This window comes from Coturnix japonica, chromosome 12 (genome assembly GCF_001577835.2).
Source record: "Coturnix japonica isolate 7356 chromosome 12, Coturnix japonica 2.1, whole genome shotgun sequence".
NCBI classification, from domain to species: Eukaryota; Metazoa; Chordata; class Aves; order Galliformes; family Phasianidae; genus Coturnix; species Coturnix japonica.
In genome coordinates, this window is record NC_029527.1 from 1,421,440 (window position 1) to 1,438,985 (window position 17,546).

The window sequence follows — 17,546 nt, forward strand, 5'->3', positions numbered from 1 at the left end:
CCCCACCTGATAACAAATACCAGGTGGCTGCCTAATGGCAATACCTTTAATTTTCTATTTCTGAGAGACCCAGTGATGGCTGAGCCCTCAATACAACCCTTGGGATATTTATGGCTGTGAGCACATCCCTGGGGAAGGTGACAGCAGCTTGGCCTCAGGCAGCACTGGGAGCGTGGTCTGGTTCTGGGTATGGGCAGGGAGCAAAGGGTTGGCAGCCACAGCCCAGAGGACAAGCAGCCTCTAAAGGCAGTTTAATTTTCCCGATGGACAGGCCTGCAGTGCTAGCTGGAGAAGTAAGGCAATCCCCGGGATCCTCATCAGATACCAGCAGGAATAATAACTGATGGTACAATGAGGCAGTGTTGCACTCAGCAGTGGGGGCAGTGCCTGAGAGCCTGTGAGCAGGGGGACCATGGACCCCATGGGGTTGGGGAGCACTAAGGTACGAGCAGTCCCCTCCCCAAGGGCTATGATGGCTCCTTGGGCACAGCCATCCCAGCACTGTTGGGCTTTTTCCCCAAAGAGCATTGAATTAAAGAGGTAAAAGACAGGAATTAGCTCAGGAATGCCCGTTTCTGCAGTGCAAGCTGGAAATATTTTGAATTAGCTTTGCATTTAACAACAGCTCCAACTGCCCTTTAAAACCAACGGGGCAAGGACTACCTGAGCTATTGCATTATGCACAGAAGCTCCTGAGAGGTTTGGACTCTTGGGAAGCACTGTGCTTTGACCTCTAAGCACCACTTCAGGAGACAGCGGGTGTGACAAAATGCCTCTCTGTGACCTGGAACACAATGACCATGGGGGACAAGGGGACAAGCACTCACCTCCAGCTCCTTCGCCCTCTGCGCTTCGGGGGCTGCGCGTCCCTCCCTGCTCTCCACCTCCGGTTTCGGGCTGATGCTCTTCCCCTTGGGCGCTGGGACAGATGGCTCTGGGGCAGCTTTGGGCAGTGGCTTCTCCTCTGCTGGCACCGGTGGCTTCTTTTCTGGGGCAGGGCTGGGGGCCCGGCTCTGCTGAGGTGCCCGCAGGCTCCTGGCAGGGGAAGGCTGCCGCTCGGGAGGTGCTGCCGGCTCGGTGGGGGCCGGTGCCCGCTGGCTGGCTGCCACTGGTTGGTGCCGGGGGGAGCCGCTCGCAGGTTGCTTTGGCGCAGGCAGTGGCATCGGGGCAGGGTCTGCCAGGCTCCCTTCCAGCAGCCTCTGGGTTTGGCAGTTCAGACACAGCCATTCGTTTTTCTGCAGGACACGGAAAGGAAGCGTTGTGTTAGAAATCGGTGCCAACGGGGCCTCCCTTTCTCCGGTGCCAAGCAGAGATGGGCACCGCGGTGAGCCCTGGGATGGCAAGGTTCTGCTCTGGCTGTGGCCCCATCCCCAGCAAGAGCATAGATCTCTGCAGTCAGTACACCATGGGGCTGTGCCTGGCTGAGCACTGACAACCATCAGAATATCCCATTCCTCCCATCTTGCCTTAGGGTGATAAGTCCTAATTGCAGTTCATGAAGACATGAAAATCATCCTTGCTTTTTATGCCACCTCTTTATTATCCTGGAGGAGTTTTAACAGTGAAGACTAGATCTCTTGCAGACTACACCAAAACACCTTCAGCAACTATTTAAGGGGGAATGAGCCAAGTCTGAACCTGCCTTTGGCTCCAGGTGTGCTGCCTATGGGCTGGGGTGCTCAGCCCTGCCTGCTCCGTGAGTAAGAGCAGCTGAAAAGTCCACTGGAAATGGGGGGATGCAGCTTGCTGGGCTGCTATGACTGACCACACATCAAAGCAATGCACTGGGCATCAAAGCAATGCATTGGGCATCAATAGAAACGAACTGAGCATCAACAGCAATGCATCGGACACTGAAACAATGCACTTAGCATGAGGAAAGTCCAACCAAGACAATACAGGAGGACAGGTTTGGGTCCCCAAGGGGACCCCAGGTTTAGGTCAGACACATCATGGTGTCTTGATGGCAAATGCCATCACAACCCAAGCGCCCATGCTGCTGGTGGGTCCCAGACAGCTTCTTGCTGCAATTTGTTTTCCTTGCTACAACAGAGGCCTAACAGCATAATCATAATGCTTAGGGATCTGTTTTTCTAGGTTATCAGAAAGTACTGGCTCCATGAGTATGCAAAAAAAAAAACCTTCCCAAAGATATTACCCCAAGTACACGCTGTGCGGAAAAGAACAAGACAATCTCATTGAGAGGCTCTCAGCAAGAGCCTTCATTTCATGACCTGGAAAAAGCAGCATGCAGCTGGGGCTGTAAGAGAGCCTGCAGGGAGAGGCAGGAGCCCTGCTCACGGCTCACAAGCACTCTCCCACTCTGAGTTCTCAAAGGGCTATTTTTACCCTCACAGGAATGTCCAGGAATAGGGCCCTGACATTTGCTTCACTTTTGATGTTTCACCATTTTAAATCTTTTCTCTTTTCTCAGCTCACAGCCAGCTGCTCGAAGCCATCTCTCCCCATTCCCCAGGTGAGTCTCTCCCCCGCCCCACAGCCCCCTCTCCTCCACCCACCCTATGCAGGAGCATCTTTGGAACGCATCGGGGTTGCACAGGGCCATAAAAGAAACCCTTCAGCACGGTAATATTTAATTAGTGCTTAATCAAAGAGAAAGTCTAATTAAGGGGCAAGTGCAGCCTATTGTATCCTAATGACTGCATTTGTCTTCTTTTATTTCGGAGCTGGCTCTCATCACGTTGCCTCTGAATCAGATCTCCTTGCCACACTCTGCTCTGTAATTATTTCAGGCGGCAGAAGAAAATGTAATTGTGTGACACAAATTGAATCCCTTCCTCACAGAGACTCACAGCCCTTCGTTTTTCTTCAAGGAATCCCATTTTCTTTGCGGAGCTCCTCACGTGGTGGGGTGGTGAGGGCAGGTGTGATGGGGATGGCACAGCTGCTTGGGCCCTTTTGGGGCAATGCAAGTCATGGGGGGAGCGGGTGGGCTTGGGGAAGGGTCAGGACCCACCTGGGGTGGTGTCTCCATGCCCATGGGCTCTGGCCAGCACGCTGCAAGGATAGCCACGATGGCAGCCCCTGCACATTCAAAGCTGCAGCCTCTGAACCCAGTGCCTTTGTTGGCTTGGGTTTGCCCAGGCAGAGCGGTAGGTGCTGATTGAAGCAGAGGTTTGGGTGGTTGTTAGGAAAGGCCCTTTAGGGAGGCAGCGGTGCTGCCCCAGGTTGCTTACCAGGTCTGAGCTGGACAAAGCCTGCCCCTGTCTCCATACCGGTGGCCACCCTTGACTGGGGATCACACAAGCACTTCTCCAGGGGCAGGGGACATGCAGGGGGATGAAGCTTATAGGACTCCCAAGAGCATGATCCCTGCCACAAGGGCTGGGGGGCTCATGGAGTCCTATGGCCCCTTGGCTGTCCCCAGCTTGGTGCAGCTGTGACGGCTCAGCTCTGCAGGGCAACACTGGGAACCAGAGAAGGGAACACACTCTGTTAAAAATAGCCCTGCCAGGAAGATTGCGGAGCTGCACTGAGCTGCCTGTCCCCGGCAGCGAGCAGGGAGGTGATGGCACAGGGAGGGGGCTGCAGCTGGGTGGGCTCAACTTCTGCTCCCAGTGCCATGTGCCAGCCAGACTGGGGCACCTCTGCTGTCCCCTGCTCACCGGATGGGCAGTGATTGCAGCTCCCACGGCTCCTATTTGGGCTACGGGGCCCATTTCCCCCCAAGGCCGGCACCCGCTGGCAGCTGGCCAGAGCTGTGCTTGCCAACCCCTGTCGGGCTTTACCAGGCAATTGTTTTAATTTACTAATGGGCAACGACAAAACGGTAATTAACGACAATAGAAGCCTTCCTGCATCATTTTGGTCCACGCCACCGCTTGGCAACTTAATTAACCGCTGAGTCCCCCGGCGCCGGCGGGTTACATTGCACCGTGAGCTCCAGCAGCCGTGCCAGCACAGCCACCCCCCGGCACAGCCCCATGCTGCCCACAGAGCCCCCCCTGCACCTCATCTCCGAGCTCAGCTGTTATTTGTGCTCCTCGGCATTATTTTACACGTTCCAAGCGATAGATATTAAAATACCGGCACAGAGGCTGCACAAAATCAGATAAGCGGCGCGAGGTATAAGTATCCTACAAGCCAGATCTCATCTCCCAGCATTATACGCGGCGAATCTCCCACCAATGCTTCATTTATTTGCTGACAAGCCCTGCGCGGGGCTCATTGTGGTGACAGATGGGTGCCTGGGAAATATGGAAAACACTTCTGCTATCTGAATCAAGATCCAAATTAACAGCAAGAGCCTTGCAGAACGGCTCCATGAGCCCTGCTCCATTTCAGGGATCTTTCTCCCAGCTCCTCGCACACGAACACTGCTGTAATTCATTTTGCTCCCCGGATGCTGCTGCCCGAATGCCAGCTAATGCTTCTTCCCTCAGTTTCAGCTCATTGGCACAGCTGAATTCTCTGGAGCTGTTCTGAGCAATCCCTCCATGGGCTGCATGTGACGCCCCTCCATGGGTGCCAATGAGCACTTCCTTGGGTGGGAACCAGTGGAAAGGATGAGCCCAACATGCACTGTGGTCCAATCACCCACGGGGGCTGTTTATGCCACCCCTGCCCAGCACTTTCCCCTATTTGGGGTTGGCTTACACTGTGAACAACCAAAGTGGGGAAGACTCAGTTCAGGGGGATAGCAGATAAGTCCACGATCTTTAATATAAATAGTACAGCTTGGGATTTCCTTCATCTTTTTCCAAGTGCTGCCTTCCCAACCAAAAGCCCCATGAGGGCTTGGAACCAGATGCTCTTCAAGGTCCCCTCCAACCCAAGCCATTCTATAGGGCAAGTTTTAGCTCAATTGCCAGTCTCCCAGTGTTTCTCTGGAGGAGGAGAGTGTTTCTCTGCCCTGCTTCCCAGCTGCATTGTGCCCTACACACAGAGCAAGCACAGCAGCATGAAACCACAGGTACTACTGTCTGCAGGGTCCAGCAGTGCTGGACTATGTGTATGCCCCTTGGCAGAGTCTATTCTACACTAATTGGCTTCATTAATGTGAACCGGGTGAGCATCAGTGCCAGCACAGCTCACAGATTAGCCCAGCCAAAAAACACCGATGTTATCTCAGCCCATTGCTAAACAGATCATTTGGCAGCACAATGGAGCGATGGTCCCCAGCATCATCATGTTGGTGCCCATCCCCAGAGCCCTCCCAGGCTGGGGGGATACAGCCCCTGCCTGGCTCTGCTCCAGCCATGATGATGTAGCATCGCCCTTTGCACAGCAATAATGTGATTAAAAGCAGCACAGGGTAATCTCCCTGCAATCAGACCTTGACGCAGCTTCTCCTCCCCTGAGAAAAATCACATGCGTTGACTTTCCTTCCCCATTTCTGCCCCTGTGCTGCACCCAGTGGTGGGCAGTGGCAGGGTGGACCAGTGGAGATGAGCAGCCCTTGCCATGCCCGGCAGCACTGGACTGCAGCCACTGTGTGCACCACAGCCATGCACCGCACTGGCCAAGCAAGGGATTAATGCAGCTGAAAGCCTTTGGCTGATGAGTAATAGCAGCATTCCCTTTGCCTTCCTTCGAGGAACGAGCATGCGCCTGCCAAGTCTGCTTTACTGCATGCCGGCACCAGCGGGACGAGCCTGGTAAGCATGGCCACAACGGGAGGGACAGCAGGGAAGGGCTCTCCTAGTGCACAGGGGACATCAGGTTGGCCATTGGCACCACCTCCATCCCTTTTAGGTGCCATCCCTCCTTCTGTTGTAACTACCTGAACTGGAGCACCTGGCTGTTCTTCTAACAAGTAATTACTGCTACCATCAATTAGCACCTTATTCCCAAGACAAAAGCAGCTTGACTCAGCATTTGAAAATCCAGGCCATGTGCCTACCAGCACAGGTAGCATTGACCTGTGCCCTTGTGCCCCTGCAGCCCGGGGGTCTTCGCTGTGACAACCCAAAGTCACCAACGTTCACCTCAATTCTCTGCCCCCACGCACTTCACACCCCTTTCCCAAAGCAGCTCAGCTCTCTGTGCCAGGAAGCACCTTCTGTATTTTCCGTGCTAAAAATCTTCTCAAGTCTCAAGAATGTGTTTCTAAGTTAAAAGACTTAAACTATTTTGCAATCAAGTGAGAGTATTTCCAAACGAGACCGGTTCCAAGCTCTGGGTGCTGCGTGGGCTGTGTGAAGGGGCTGCTAAAAACGGTTACACAGCTGTCCAAAATTTTGAAACTGGTGCTTTTGGAGAATATATATAACCATCCCTCCCCACTCAACATATTTCCTTCCAGTTCATTAAATTAAAAGAAAAAAAAAACCATAAACAACAAAAAAAAACAACAACAAAAAAACCACCCTTCAGTCAGATATTGAGATAATTTTGATGCTCTTGGCTCATCTAGAAGCCCCAGCACATATCCCAAGGCTGCATGAGAGCATCCATCTCCCCTGGGAAGGGTCCATTTAATGACATTGCCACAGCAACACGCACATCCAGCAATGCAAACAGCTGCTGGAGAAATAACATCTGTGCAGTGTGGGGAGGCAGTGCAGCCTGGGGACAGCCGTGTGTCCCAGCCCTTGTGGGACAACCCAGCTCTCATAAGGAACTGGGAGCAGAAAAGCCATCTGCCAGCAGGGCTGTGGGTGGTGGAGGTTGATGCAAGGTTGGCATCTCTACGGAGTGGGAGAAAGAAAACGTTCGGCCCGGTACCTGTCCATGGTTCCAAAGGATAAAAAGGATGGGTCCAGCCTGGCACACTTCATAACAGGCAGAAAAACAAAATGCCACAGAAGAGTAAGAAAAATATGAGGAATGAGAGTAAGTCTGAGATGCTAAAAGCGCTTTTTCCCTCTCTTTTCACTGAGCCTTACTATGTCCTCCTTTTCTTTTTTATCTTGGAGAAAGAGCTAAATTAACTCCCAGCTCAGTTCCAAGAGACTGAATCCAAAAGGATGAAGAATTAAGGAGATTTTCTGTTCACAATAAAACACAGCCAGCAGCATTAAATCAGAAGAGGGCCTGGTCTGTTTTTCGAAGATTAGCAATGGCTGTCCCAAGGAAGACAAGTTTGTATTCTCCTCTATTCCTCTACCGTGACATTTCTGGAGCTCCATGGGTCATCTGTAGACTAACCTCTGTGAAGGCCCTGCTGGGAAGTAGGGGAACAGAAAGCTCTCAGAGCATCAGGGCTTGCCATGTAGGTGCACAGTGCTCATTTCTGGGGAAGCTTTCCTTATGCTGGTGGCTGGAGCTGGCACTACAAGGCAATGGAGGAGGGGCACACAGAGCTGAGCATAGCCAGCAGGAGCAGGGGAGCTCATGGATAGGAGGTTGTAACCACTGGCTTCAAAGTCCTATGGGATACTGGCAGAGTAGAGTGCCACAGGCATGAGATGAAGTATGATAGTGTATACGAGGCTGAAAGCTGCGGGGGCAGCAATATATCACACAGGCTGCTTTGGGCAGGGGGGATGCAGAGATACTCCGAGGCTCTCCCATTGAGTGAGCTAAATGTGAAGTACCCTGCTCTGCCACATGCAGAATCACAATCTTTGGGGCTGGAAAAAGCCTTAAGGATTACCAAGCGCAACCATCAACCCAACCTACCAAGCCCTGCCACCAAACCATGTCCCTTCATGCTGTGCTCACACATCCCTCAAATGCCTCCAGGGATGAGGACTGCACCACTGCCCTGGGCAGCCCATTCCAACACTTGGCCATGCTCTGCATGAGGAAATTCTCCCTAAAATCCCATCTAAACCTCCCCTGGTGCAACTTGAGACCACTCTACACCTTTTGTGACCCTTTGCTGCCCCTTGCTGGAGCTCATTACGGACCAGTCCATGATGAGCACTGTTAGCCACACAGAAGTGATGTCAATGCTGCCAGCACAGCTCCCATATCCTTAGCAAGTCTTGAGCTAAAAGTTGAGACGCCGAAACCCAGCAGCACAGAGGGGGGAATTTATTCCATCCCCATCAACATAGCAGTAATATATTGTTCATTTTTGTTCAAATCGATCTGAGTGTGCATTGTAATTTACTCTGCGAAGTAGCACTTCTTAACCAGATTTATCAGCCTGCCAGGCAGCCTTATCTTTAACAGCCCACATTATCAGGATGTATTTCTCAGCCAAGGTTACCAGTAGCGGGAGGATCTCTGCACACTGTCTGCATATCAATAATGCCCAGGAGAAGGCAATGGGCACCGTGGAGCCCACACCTTGGTCACCATCTCACAACTCCCATCAGGGCATGGGCAAAGTGTTGGTGGGAGATGTCTTCATGGCCACTCTGCTATTGCGTGATATGTCACCATGCACAATGCCTGATGAAGTAACCTCACCTCTCTGAACCTGGATGGGGGAGATTTCAAGACTGCAGCAAAACAATGCCTGCAAATAGAAAGACAGCAGAACTACTGAACAGAACTACAGTATTCTAAGCATTTTTTTTTCCACTAGAAAGAGGGAATAAAAAGTCCTTAAAAAGAGAGAGAGAGAAATCTTATTTAATCAAAACCTTGGTTTTTCACAGGCACTTGTGTTGACTAAAACACCCAGCCACCCAACGAGCAATTTTCTGTCTCTGATAAAAGCCAATTCAAGCTGTTTGATTGCCCTCCTCTGAGCTGCAGAGAGCCTCACATCTGCCAGGCAGCAGCCACTCACTTGCAAACCAGACAGAAACCTGCATCCTCCCTCGCAGACCCCAACCTTTGCAGACCTTTTCTTTGGGTTCAAGCCTCTTTCATGACCACAATGGAGCACCTTCGAAGCACGCTGGGGAACCATCTGTGTCATGGTTTGGGAGCTGAGGACATCACGAGCTGATGCCCAGTGGTCTCTGTACAGCTTTCAGTTTTCAAACTAACTACAGCACTTTCCCAGGAGAGATTGCCTTTGGCTGGGGCTGTGAACCTGCCCACAGCACATTAATGTACACATCCCAGTGCTCCTGTGGATTTCACAGAATCCTAGAATGGCATAGGTTGGAAGGGACCATACAGATCACCACCCAGTTCCAACCCCTGTCATGGGCAAGATTGCCAAATACAAGGTCATGTTGCCTAGGGGCCCATCCAAGCCTTGAATGCTTCCAGGGCACCCACAACCTCTCTGGACAGCCTGTTCCAACACCTCACTGTCCTCTGAGTAAGACACTTCTTCCTAACAACAAACCTAGATCTCCTCTCTTTTAGTTTAAAGCTACTCCCCTTTGTCCTCTCTCACTATCATAACACGTAAAAAGTCACTTCTCCTGCTTAAACACTCCCTTCAAGCACTGGAAGGTCACAATGAGGTTGGTCTCCCTGGAGCCTTCTCTTCACCAAGCTAAACCAGCCCAGCTCCCTCAAACTTTCTCCAGCTCCTACCTTCCTTTCCTTACCACTATCTTCAATTTCCACATCCTTACTTGGCCCCTACCAGCATTTTTACACTGAAATACATCTTTCAAAAAAGCCTCTGCCCTTCTCTAAGCTTCAAGATCACCAATTCCAATGCCAGCAGCACAAGTATTATAAATAAAGGAACTACCTTTACAGAATAAATAAAGCGATAAGCTTGAAAAATTAACTCTCATAACCTTTCATACTTGTGTACAGGTCAATAATCCATCACACCAAAGGGTTCAGAAAACCTAGAAACACAGATTGCTACAGCAAAGATGGATGAACCACTTCACTCCCCACATCACACACACCAGCATCTCTCTGTACTGGTGCCTTGCATTGCTCCCCGCACTGGGACACCCCAGGGAATGAAACTCCCCATAGCCAGGCCATGGTGGGCACACGTGGGATCCCACAAAACACCTACAGAGGGTGTCTCCATCTTGGTGGGTCCAACATATTTTTCATCATCTTCAGAATGAACTTATGTAAAGAATTTGCTTTAATTTAACTCGTTACAAAGCAGCTTATTCCTTCTCACACCTACAAATCAGGCTAGAAGCTCGACTGAAGCATCCTCTGATGCTATCAGAGGTATTTGGGGACCCTCGTTACCCCCTCCTCTCCTGCATACCGCAGTGCTTATGGGTGCAAAGAAGCCCAGCTGTTGGCAAGTGCCCAAAGCCAGGGCTGTTAGTTCAGCCAAGACAAGATAAAATGAAAAGAAACAGCAAAATGAAGCCAAGAAACCAAACCAAAATGAAAAAAATGAAACTGTGCAATGCACATAAAATGGCCGTAAGCACTTTTTTAACCACGCGGCCGTTCGCTCGGCTTGACGTGCAGCTCTTCCTTCCCCACGTGCTCCCTGCAGACACAGCCACACGCAGGAGCTCTGATCCCTGCAGCCACGGGAGAACTGAGCTGAGCAAACCCTCGAGGCGAGGCACCCAGTGTGCTTCAGTGCTCCAGAAACCTGCTGCTCCACGCCGGGCACGCGCCTCCGCCTCCAGCCTACAGCAAGCCCACGTGCGTTAAGGCACTGCTGCCTGGCTCTGCTCCGCTCGCCTGTTCCTGACGCGCTATTTGCTCTCAGCAAACAGATGACTGCTGGTCATGCTTAACAGTTTCCAGCGAGTCGGGAAATTACATAAAGATGGGAATTTCACACCACTGAGCTGTGCCGTGCGTCGCCGCCTGCTCAGCCAGCCCCACCGTGTCCCACAGCCGCAGTCCTGCTCCCATCCCTGCGCCCCAATGGCACACGTCATCCCCTAACCAGGTCTGCAGTGAGAATGTTTGCTCCCAGCCAACCGCAGCCTATTGCAATCCGTGCTCTTCTGCTTCAGCAGCACTGCGAATCAGGTGCTGTGTGCTCCACATGTACCCTTAAAAATATCACAGAGCGCAAAAAGGAAGAAAACAACCAACCAAGCAAACCCCAAATGACCACAAAAGCCACAGAGAAACGCAGCTGCAATAGACTGGGCTGGGGAAAGGAGGAGCAGCAGGAAGGAAGCTGACACTCATCCATCCCCTGGGGTGCCTTTGTGTCCCCCTCTGCCCAGACACCCACAGCTCTGGGGGCAGCAGCTGGCCCCACACTATGGCATAAGCAACCAATGAGGGTCCCGCATGCCATGCCCCTGTGCTGAGCTGCCTGCAGCCCCATGGGCCGCTTGGGGTTCCTGAGCACGGCACAGCGTGTCCGCGGCACGGCCTTATTTTAGCAGGCAGAGCAGATGGCGGTGGGAAGAGAGCGGTGCAGAGCAGGAGTGGGGAGGATGCTTTTGCAACAAGATCTCAGCTCGGCTGGGGGGGTTCGGCACATATTCATGGCACTGCCAGGGGGAGCATTGAGGGCTGGGGTGGGAACTCCAGGCACAGAGAGCAAAGATGTGGGAGAAACATGCCCTGGTTTCCAAATACCGCATCGCAGGAACAGCTGCCGTTGGCTCAGCACAACCTCGTGGCGAGGCACAAACAGAGGGACCCAAAGGATCCTCACCAAGCGGAGACAGAGCCTTGGGAAAGCTTCCAGCCCTGTCCAGGAGGTGCCCTAGCTCTGCTGGGGTCCTCCCCTTGGGCCAGCTCCAGGGCTGCCCCCATCCCCTGCAGTCGCTGGGGTCCTCAGATCCCACTGGGATGGCACAGAGGAGAGGGAACGCAGCGCTTATCGCATGGCGCCAATGGGAAACAGCAGCAGCTGCTCCCTTAAAGCTGCTTCTGTTCCAAGCACATGGAAAATTGTTTAAGTTGCAAAGTGTCATCGGGGGCTTTTGGAAACAGGTTCTTAATTAGCTGAAACTATTTGCTTTGTGGGTGAATCGCTTCCAGAAGCACCTAAAGAGCTTTTAGCAGCAGGAACACCCTCAGGAGCCAACAGCACCACTGCGCTCTGCCCCCTACAGCCAGCTCCCCCCGGACACACATGTTCTAAGTGCATTTAGAAAGGAGTCTTCTGTTCCCTCCTGCTGCTCAGGAGGCTCCCTGCAGGTTTCTGGAGCACCAGTGAACCCTCTGCCAGGGGAGCAGCAGCTGCTCAGCACATTGCACACTCCCAGCCCACCCCATTCCACTCCTGCACCCATCAGGGCTCTGCCTGCAGTATCAGGGATCTCAGGGATTGGCAGCCCGAGTGTCTCCTGCAGCTCGGCACTTGCACAAATGCCTGCATTTTGCAAGGGTTGCATCAGAAACTGCAACCCTTTCTTGAAGTGCTCATCACTCATCCTGCCTTCGTCTTGCATCAGCACCGCAGTTACCAACTCTTGGCAAAGCAGGAAGCAACGAGTACTTGTGCATGTTCTTTCCCAATGCTGCAATGCAATTGCTGCGGGATCAAGTGTAAGCACCAACATAGATGCCTCTGCTCCTAACTGCAATCATATGTGTTAACAAACATGCCTCCCTGCCACCCCCCCCCAGGCTTCTGATTACTTCCTTACAGCCTCACGTATGAAATGAGACTTCATGACTCTGAACAAATGAAAAGCTGAACCCTGTCAGTGCCAGGAGTCTGGATGCAGGTGTGCCAGGGCCTGGGAGAAGGAAAATGGGCCACGAGTGCCTGTGGGGCTCCAACATCTGCAAAGGGCTGGCACACAGCTCACTGCACACCTGAGGGCTTCCTTTGAGAGAGCAGAAAAGCAGCGCAGATAAATCACAAAGCAGCTTCCAGCATTCAGGGCTTTGCCAGCCAGCACCTGCACCCGGCCCCTGCCAGGGCTCCTTACCTCCAGGAATCAAAGGGGAAACGCTTTCCTTTCAACTCAGTGGCAAACGGCAACAAAAAGACATTTAATTAAATGTTTCCAGCCAGCTCCTGACCCGCACGTCTGACAAATTACCCGTGAGGCAGCCTTCAGCCCTCCCAGATTCGGGAGGGTTTGGGATAAGAGCGATTCCTGCAAGGAGAAGTGAGAAGGCAGGCAGGGCAGCAGCCCCCTGGCAACCCACATGGGTAAATGGCACAGCAGCAGAGCACCGCAGCCTTGGCAGGAGTGCATGTCCCTGCTGTGGGCTCACAGAGGAGGAGGAGGAAGCCAGCACTGTTGCACCCCCAGGCAATCCAAAACAGGCTTCTTCCAGCTCTGGGTCCCAGTGAAGCCAAACACATGCACATCCCAAGCAGTAATCCCATCAGCAATGGCACCAGTCCCTTCTCTCCCCATCCTTTAGTTCCAGGGGTCTCTGCAGGTGCTGAGGGCTATGGGGTACGGCTGCACAGTGCTGCTGGGCTCACAATGAGAAACAGCACAGGCTGGGAGATGGATGGACACCAAGACAGAAAGTCCAGGATCTGCTGCCATGGCTGGAAAATCACAACTTCTCCGCAGTCCCCAACCCGAGCAGAAACACAGAGATACAAAGCCAATTAAACGCTCGATTAAGTGTCCTAACGTGTTCCCACACAAAGCACCAACGCGGCACGTCACAAAAAATTAAAAGAAAAAAAAAAAAACCAACAAAAAACGAACCCAACAAAAAAAGAGAAAGAAACGAGGAAGTGCCAGGTTGTGTAATGGCCTGAGAGCACATCAGGATAATCTGTGCCTGCTCCCAGGGGATGGCAGCAGGAACAGCCAAATCCCCGCACCACCTCAGCATGAATCGCTGCCTCCCACTGCCCGCTGTGGGGCTGAAGGGAGATGATGTATCCCTGGGACACAGCCTGCCGGGGGGCTCTGAGCACTGCTGGAGCTGTGGGTGTCCCTGCTCATTGCAGGGACTGGGACCAGGTGGCCCTCAGTGGTCCCTTCCAACGGAGACCCAGCCCCATGCTTTCCCATAGTGTCTGGGCAGCAGGACCCAGGCACTGAGGTTAATCACAGCACATTAAGCAGCAGAGAAAACTCCTGAGTCACAACAAGCTGTTAATTACCCATCTGTAAAGGGATTTGCAGGCTCACATGGGCAAAGGCGACTTCCATGGCGTGCTGGTGGAAGCAGCTCTCTCCTTGTGAGTCCAGCTCAGGTGCTGCCCTACAGCAAGATCCCAGCCCCATAGGAACATGCAGGGGGACAAAATTTGGATGTGGTGCTTGGAGCTGGGATGCAAACTCCTGTTGGGATCTGGGTGCTGTGCAGTGGGGACATGGGGAAGCCCCCCCACGGCACCCACTGTGGGGCACAGCCTGGTGCTCAGGGAGCAGCCTTCAGCAAAACCTGCTGCAGCTCCTGTTTCAGGCTGCTTAATTAGGCATAGGGGCATGGTGCCATGCTCCTTTAGTAACACAACATGCACAGCTCATTTGTTCCTTAATACAAAACCACTGGAGTCAACTGGGGTCAGCTGGGTGACCAGGAACGCACCATGTGGCACACAGACACCGTGCTCCAAGGCAGCCCTTGCCAGATCACTCAGGATGGTGATGGCTGCACAGCCTGCCTGTCTGCAATGGAAATCTGCTCCTACCTGCACAGCACCGGGCTGGGGGAGCTCGGGAGCGCCTCAACATGCTGGATCCGACGTGGTGGGAAGAGCAGCAGGAGCTGCTGGCAGGAGCTGTGCTCCTGGAGGAGGTGTGACGAGGTGGGAAGCAGCTCCAGGCACCTGCAGTTCCGTCAGTTCCCACATGTAATTTATTTAAAGCTGGTATGGCGAGCAGGCGAGAGAACTGCAGGTCAGACACGCATTTGGGCTCCTTCTAGCTGGTGGCCAACTGCAGCACAGCTCAACACAGCCCACACCTCCTGCACGGCCACGCCAACACCAACCTGAGGGTATAACTCCCCATCCCCTCCTGGCCATGGGCAGAAGCTCTCTGCGATGCAGGAACAGAGCAGAGCCAGCCCTGCTGGAGCAGCCTGCAGCTCCCAGGTGGGATGGATGCTCAGGGTCCTTAAAGGAGCCTGCCCTGCTCCCTTCTCACCTGGGAACATCTGGAGCCATTCCCCTCAGCACCTCAGGAGGGATGACCTACTTAGAGGAAAAAGCCCTTTCCTGCAATGAGGAAGCCAACACTGCCCCGGGTTTTCTGCCAACCCTCGAATGGTTACGTGGTTTTGCCACAGAAATACAACCCCATGCAGCCCATCTCCAGCTCTGTGACTCCAAGCCTTGACTGCCCGCAGTGATGAGACAACTTATGGGAAATGCATCCATTTAGCACCGCTTTGCTGCAAAACTCCATCCTTCCTCCGAAAAACAGGACACATGGCCCATGCCCTCTCCTCCTCCCCATGCCCATGACTCACATTTGGAAGCTGGGGATGACAGCCATGCCCAGGCTTCAGCAGTGCACACAGACTGCCCGTCCTGCCCTCAGCTGGGGCTCCTCTGCTTCTCCTCGGTGACTATCACCCAGCTTCCAAAGGCAATTTGCAAGCTCCTAATTCACAAAGCAATTAATGGGTCAAGCCTCGCTACTTCAAAGAGGGAGCTCTGGGTGAATCTCCAAGCTCAGGACAAGCTCCTGTGAGCTGCAGGCAAAACACTGACAGGATCAGACCGCAGAGCTACTTTCTGAGAAGATCAAGCAAAGCCAAAGCCCGGCTGTATTAAAACATGTTGAAGTTTTCTTTCTCTCTCTTTTTTTCCCCCCTTTTCTTTCTCTTTCCAGAGGAGTTTTGCTGCAGCTTTCATCTCAACACCCAAAATGACACCACTCGTACACAGCTCTGTTACCACGCAGACATTTGGCACTGGGAAGATGGTGCTTTTCCCCACAGCCCCGTGGCACAAAACTGTTTGGGACTTGACTTTTTGGAACAACACTGGTTGGAATGACAAGTGGAGGACTTTGGTTCCAACCTCAGTAGCACAATCGGGTGCTGCTGCCGACATGATGGCACGAAGCAGCTCCAGGAAGGGAATAAAAGTGCTGCATGTAATTGAAACTGCAGGGAGGAGTTGGGGACATAAAATGTAATTACCCGCAATGGAACGGAGCCAAGATTAGCAATCCCACTTCTGAGCACTAAAAGTTCCCCTCCACTTTTCACTGCACTGATGGTATGGGCTTTCTGCCTCAGCACTAGCAGAAGCAGCACTGGACTCCCCCTCAAAAGAATAAGGGGAGGGTCTGATGCTCAGCCGTGGGTCTGCAGGATTCCCCGTCACCAAAGCAGGAGGAAGAGGTAGGACGGCACACGGAGCCCTAACGGCAGCACACCCCTCTATGGCCGTGCGTGGCAAGTTGGGAGCTGCTCCATGATTCAGAGACCTCACCAACCAAACCAGCCCACGTTCAGCAACAAGCACACACAGATGGGCCCGCCGGCCCCTTACCTCCACCAGGTGAGGCGTGGGGTTGAAGCCACACATGTTGCACACCTGCTGCCGGCAGCTCGTGCAGGAGTTGTAGTTGGGGGGCTCAGCGGAGCCCACGTTGATCTCAGCCTTGCAGAGGGGACACAACACCTTGGGTTTCGGCACTTCCTTTGGCTTGACGCCCGGCTCCGCTTTGCTCGGCTTGGTGGCCGGCACTGCCCCAACCCGGCCCTGCGCCCCGCCAGCTTTGGGGCCGGCTTCCTTACTGGCGTCGCTGAAGACGATTTTTGGAGGCACTTTGCCAGAAGTCTGAGGACTGGGAGCAGGGGCCTCCGGCTGCACGGACATGAGCGTGCTGGCCTGGGTCAGCAGGGAAGCCCCGAAGCCGAACAGCTTCCCCGTCAGCCCCTCCTGCAGTTGCTCTGCAGCCCCTGCACTGGGGGCTGGGGTTGTGGGTTTGGGGTCTCCCACCGCCTTTCTCTGCTCGGAGGAAGAAGGCTTTGCTTGTTGGTGCTGCGGGGAAGCCCTTGCTGCCTCTGGAGGAGCAGCAGCTTTGGGCTGGCCGTGCTGCTCCCGCTGCGGTGCAGCGCTCTGTGCTTTGGGGGGTTCAGGCTGGGGGATGGTGGTGGTGCTGGGGCGGGCGCTGGGCTGGGTGGGCGCTGGGGTCTTCTCCTGGCCCGCCGGGAGCTTGGCTGGGGATTGGGATGGAGATGGAGATGGGGAGTGCAGCTGCTGCTGGCTCTTGGAGCGCGGAGCAGTGGTCATGTCCATCCCCAGAGCGCGCTGCATCTGGCAGTTCAGGCACAGCCATTCCTTCACCTGTGGGATGAGAGAAGGACAGGGATGGTGAGCAACCAGCAGCAGGCAGGGCAAGGCCAGCAGCTGCACACACGTAGCACTGGGTTCATGGCTAACACGTGCCATAAGCAAAGTCCTCCATGGCTGTACAAACAAATCATCAACCTCCCCCCCAAAAAAAACACATTTCAGCACTGTGTTCGTCACAAAAGTTTCTTGCGATCACAGGGAACAGACCCCATCTGTCACAGGTACAACATGCCTGCGCTGAGGCAGGCTTTAATTAGCTTTGTTTTGCTTCCAAGGCTTCTGCCATGCAGTTCTTGCTAGAGATGAGGCTCTCATACCCCTCCCAGTGCTCTCCTGGTGGAAGAGGGCCCTGCATAAGGATGCAGAACAGGGGGAGAAAGCCCTGGCAGCCCACCTTACCTCCTGCTCAGGCCTCACCAACTCCACGGAGCCTCCTCCCAAACCCTTGCCCTGAAAGGAAGAATTGGGACCAGAATGGGGACCAGAATGAAGCCCACTCCAGAAGAGCACAGGGCCTGCAGAAGGTCAGGGATGCTGAGGGTGGGGAAGAGAAGCTTCTCTGCTCTCTGGGCAGGCACGACACCAGCCCGGGACCAAGAGGTTAATTCTCACTCTTGCAACGATGAACAAGAGG

General features: G+C 53.5%; 1 protein-coding gene across 2 annotated transcripts in view; it reads right to left on the bottom strand.

Annotated features, from left to right (window-relative positions):
* The window catches only part of BSN (bassoon presynaptic cytomatrix protein), a 52,802-nt gene that overhangs the window by 13,646 nt on the left and 21,610 nt on the right, over positions 1-17,546 (bottom strand). For both annotated transcript variants that reach the window (XM_015874575.2, XM_015874574.2), the window contains exons 3-4: positions 16,103-16,903; positions 828-1,235 (exon numbers count right to left, since the gene is read on the bottom strand). In XM_015874575.2, the coding sequence (XP_015730061.1) occupies positions 828-1,235; positions 16,103-16,903 (1,209 nt within the window). The remainder of the gene's footprint in view (positions 1-827; positions 1,236-16,102; positions 16,904-17,546) is intronic.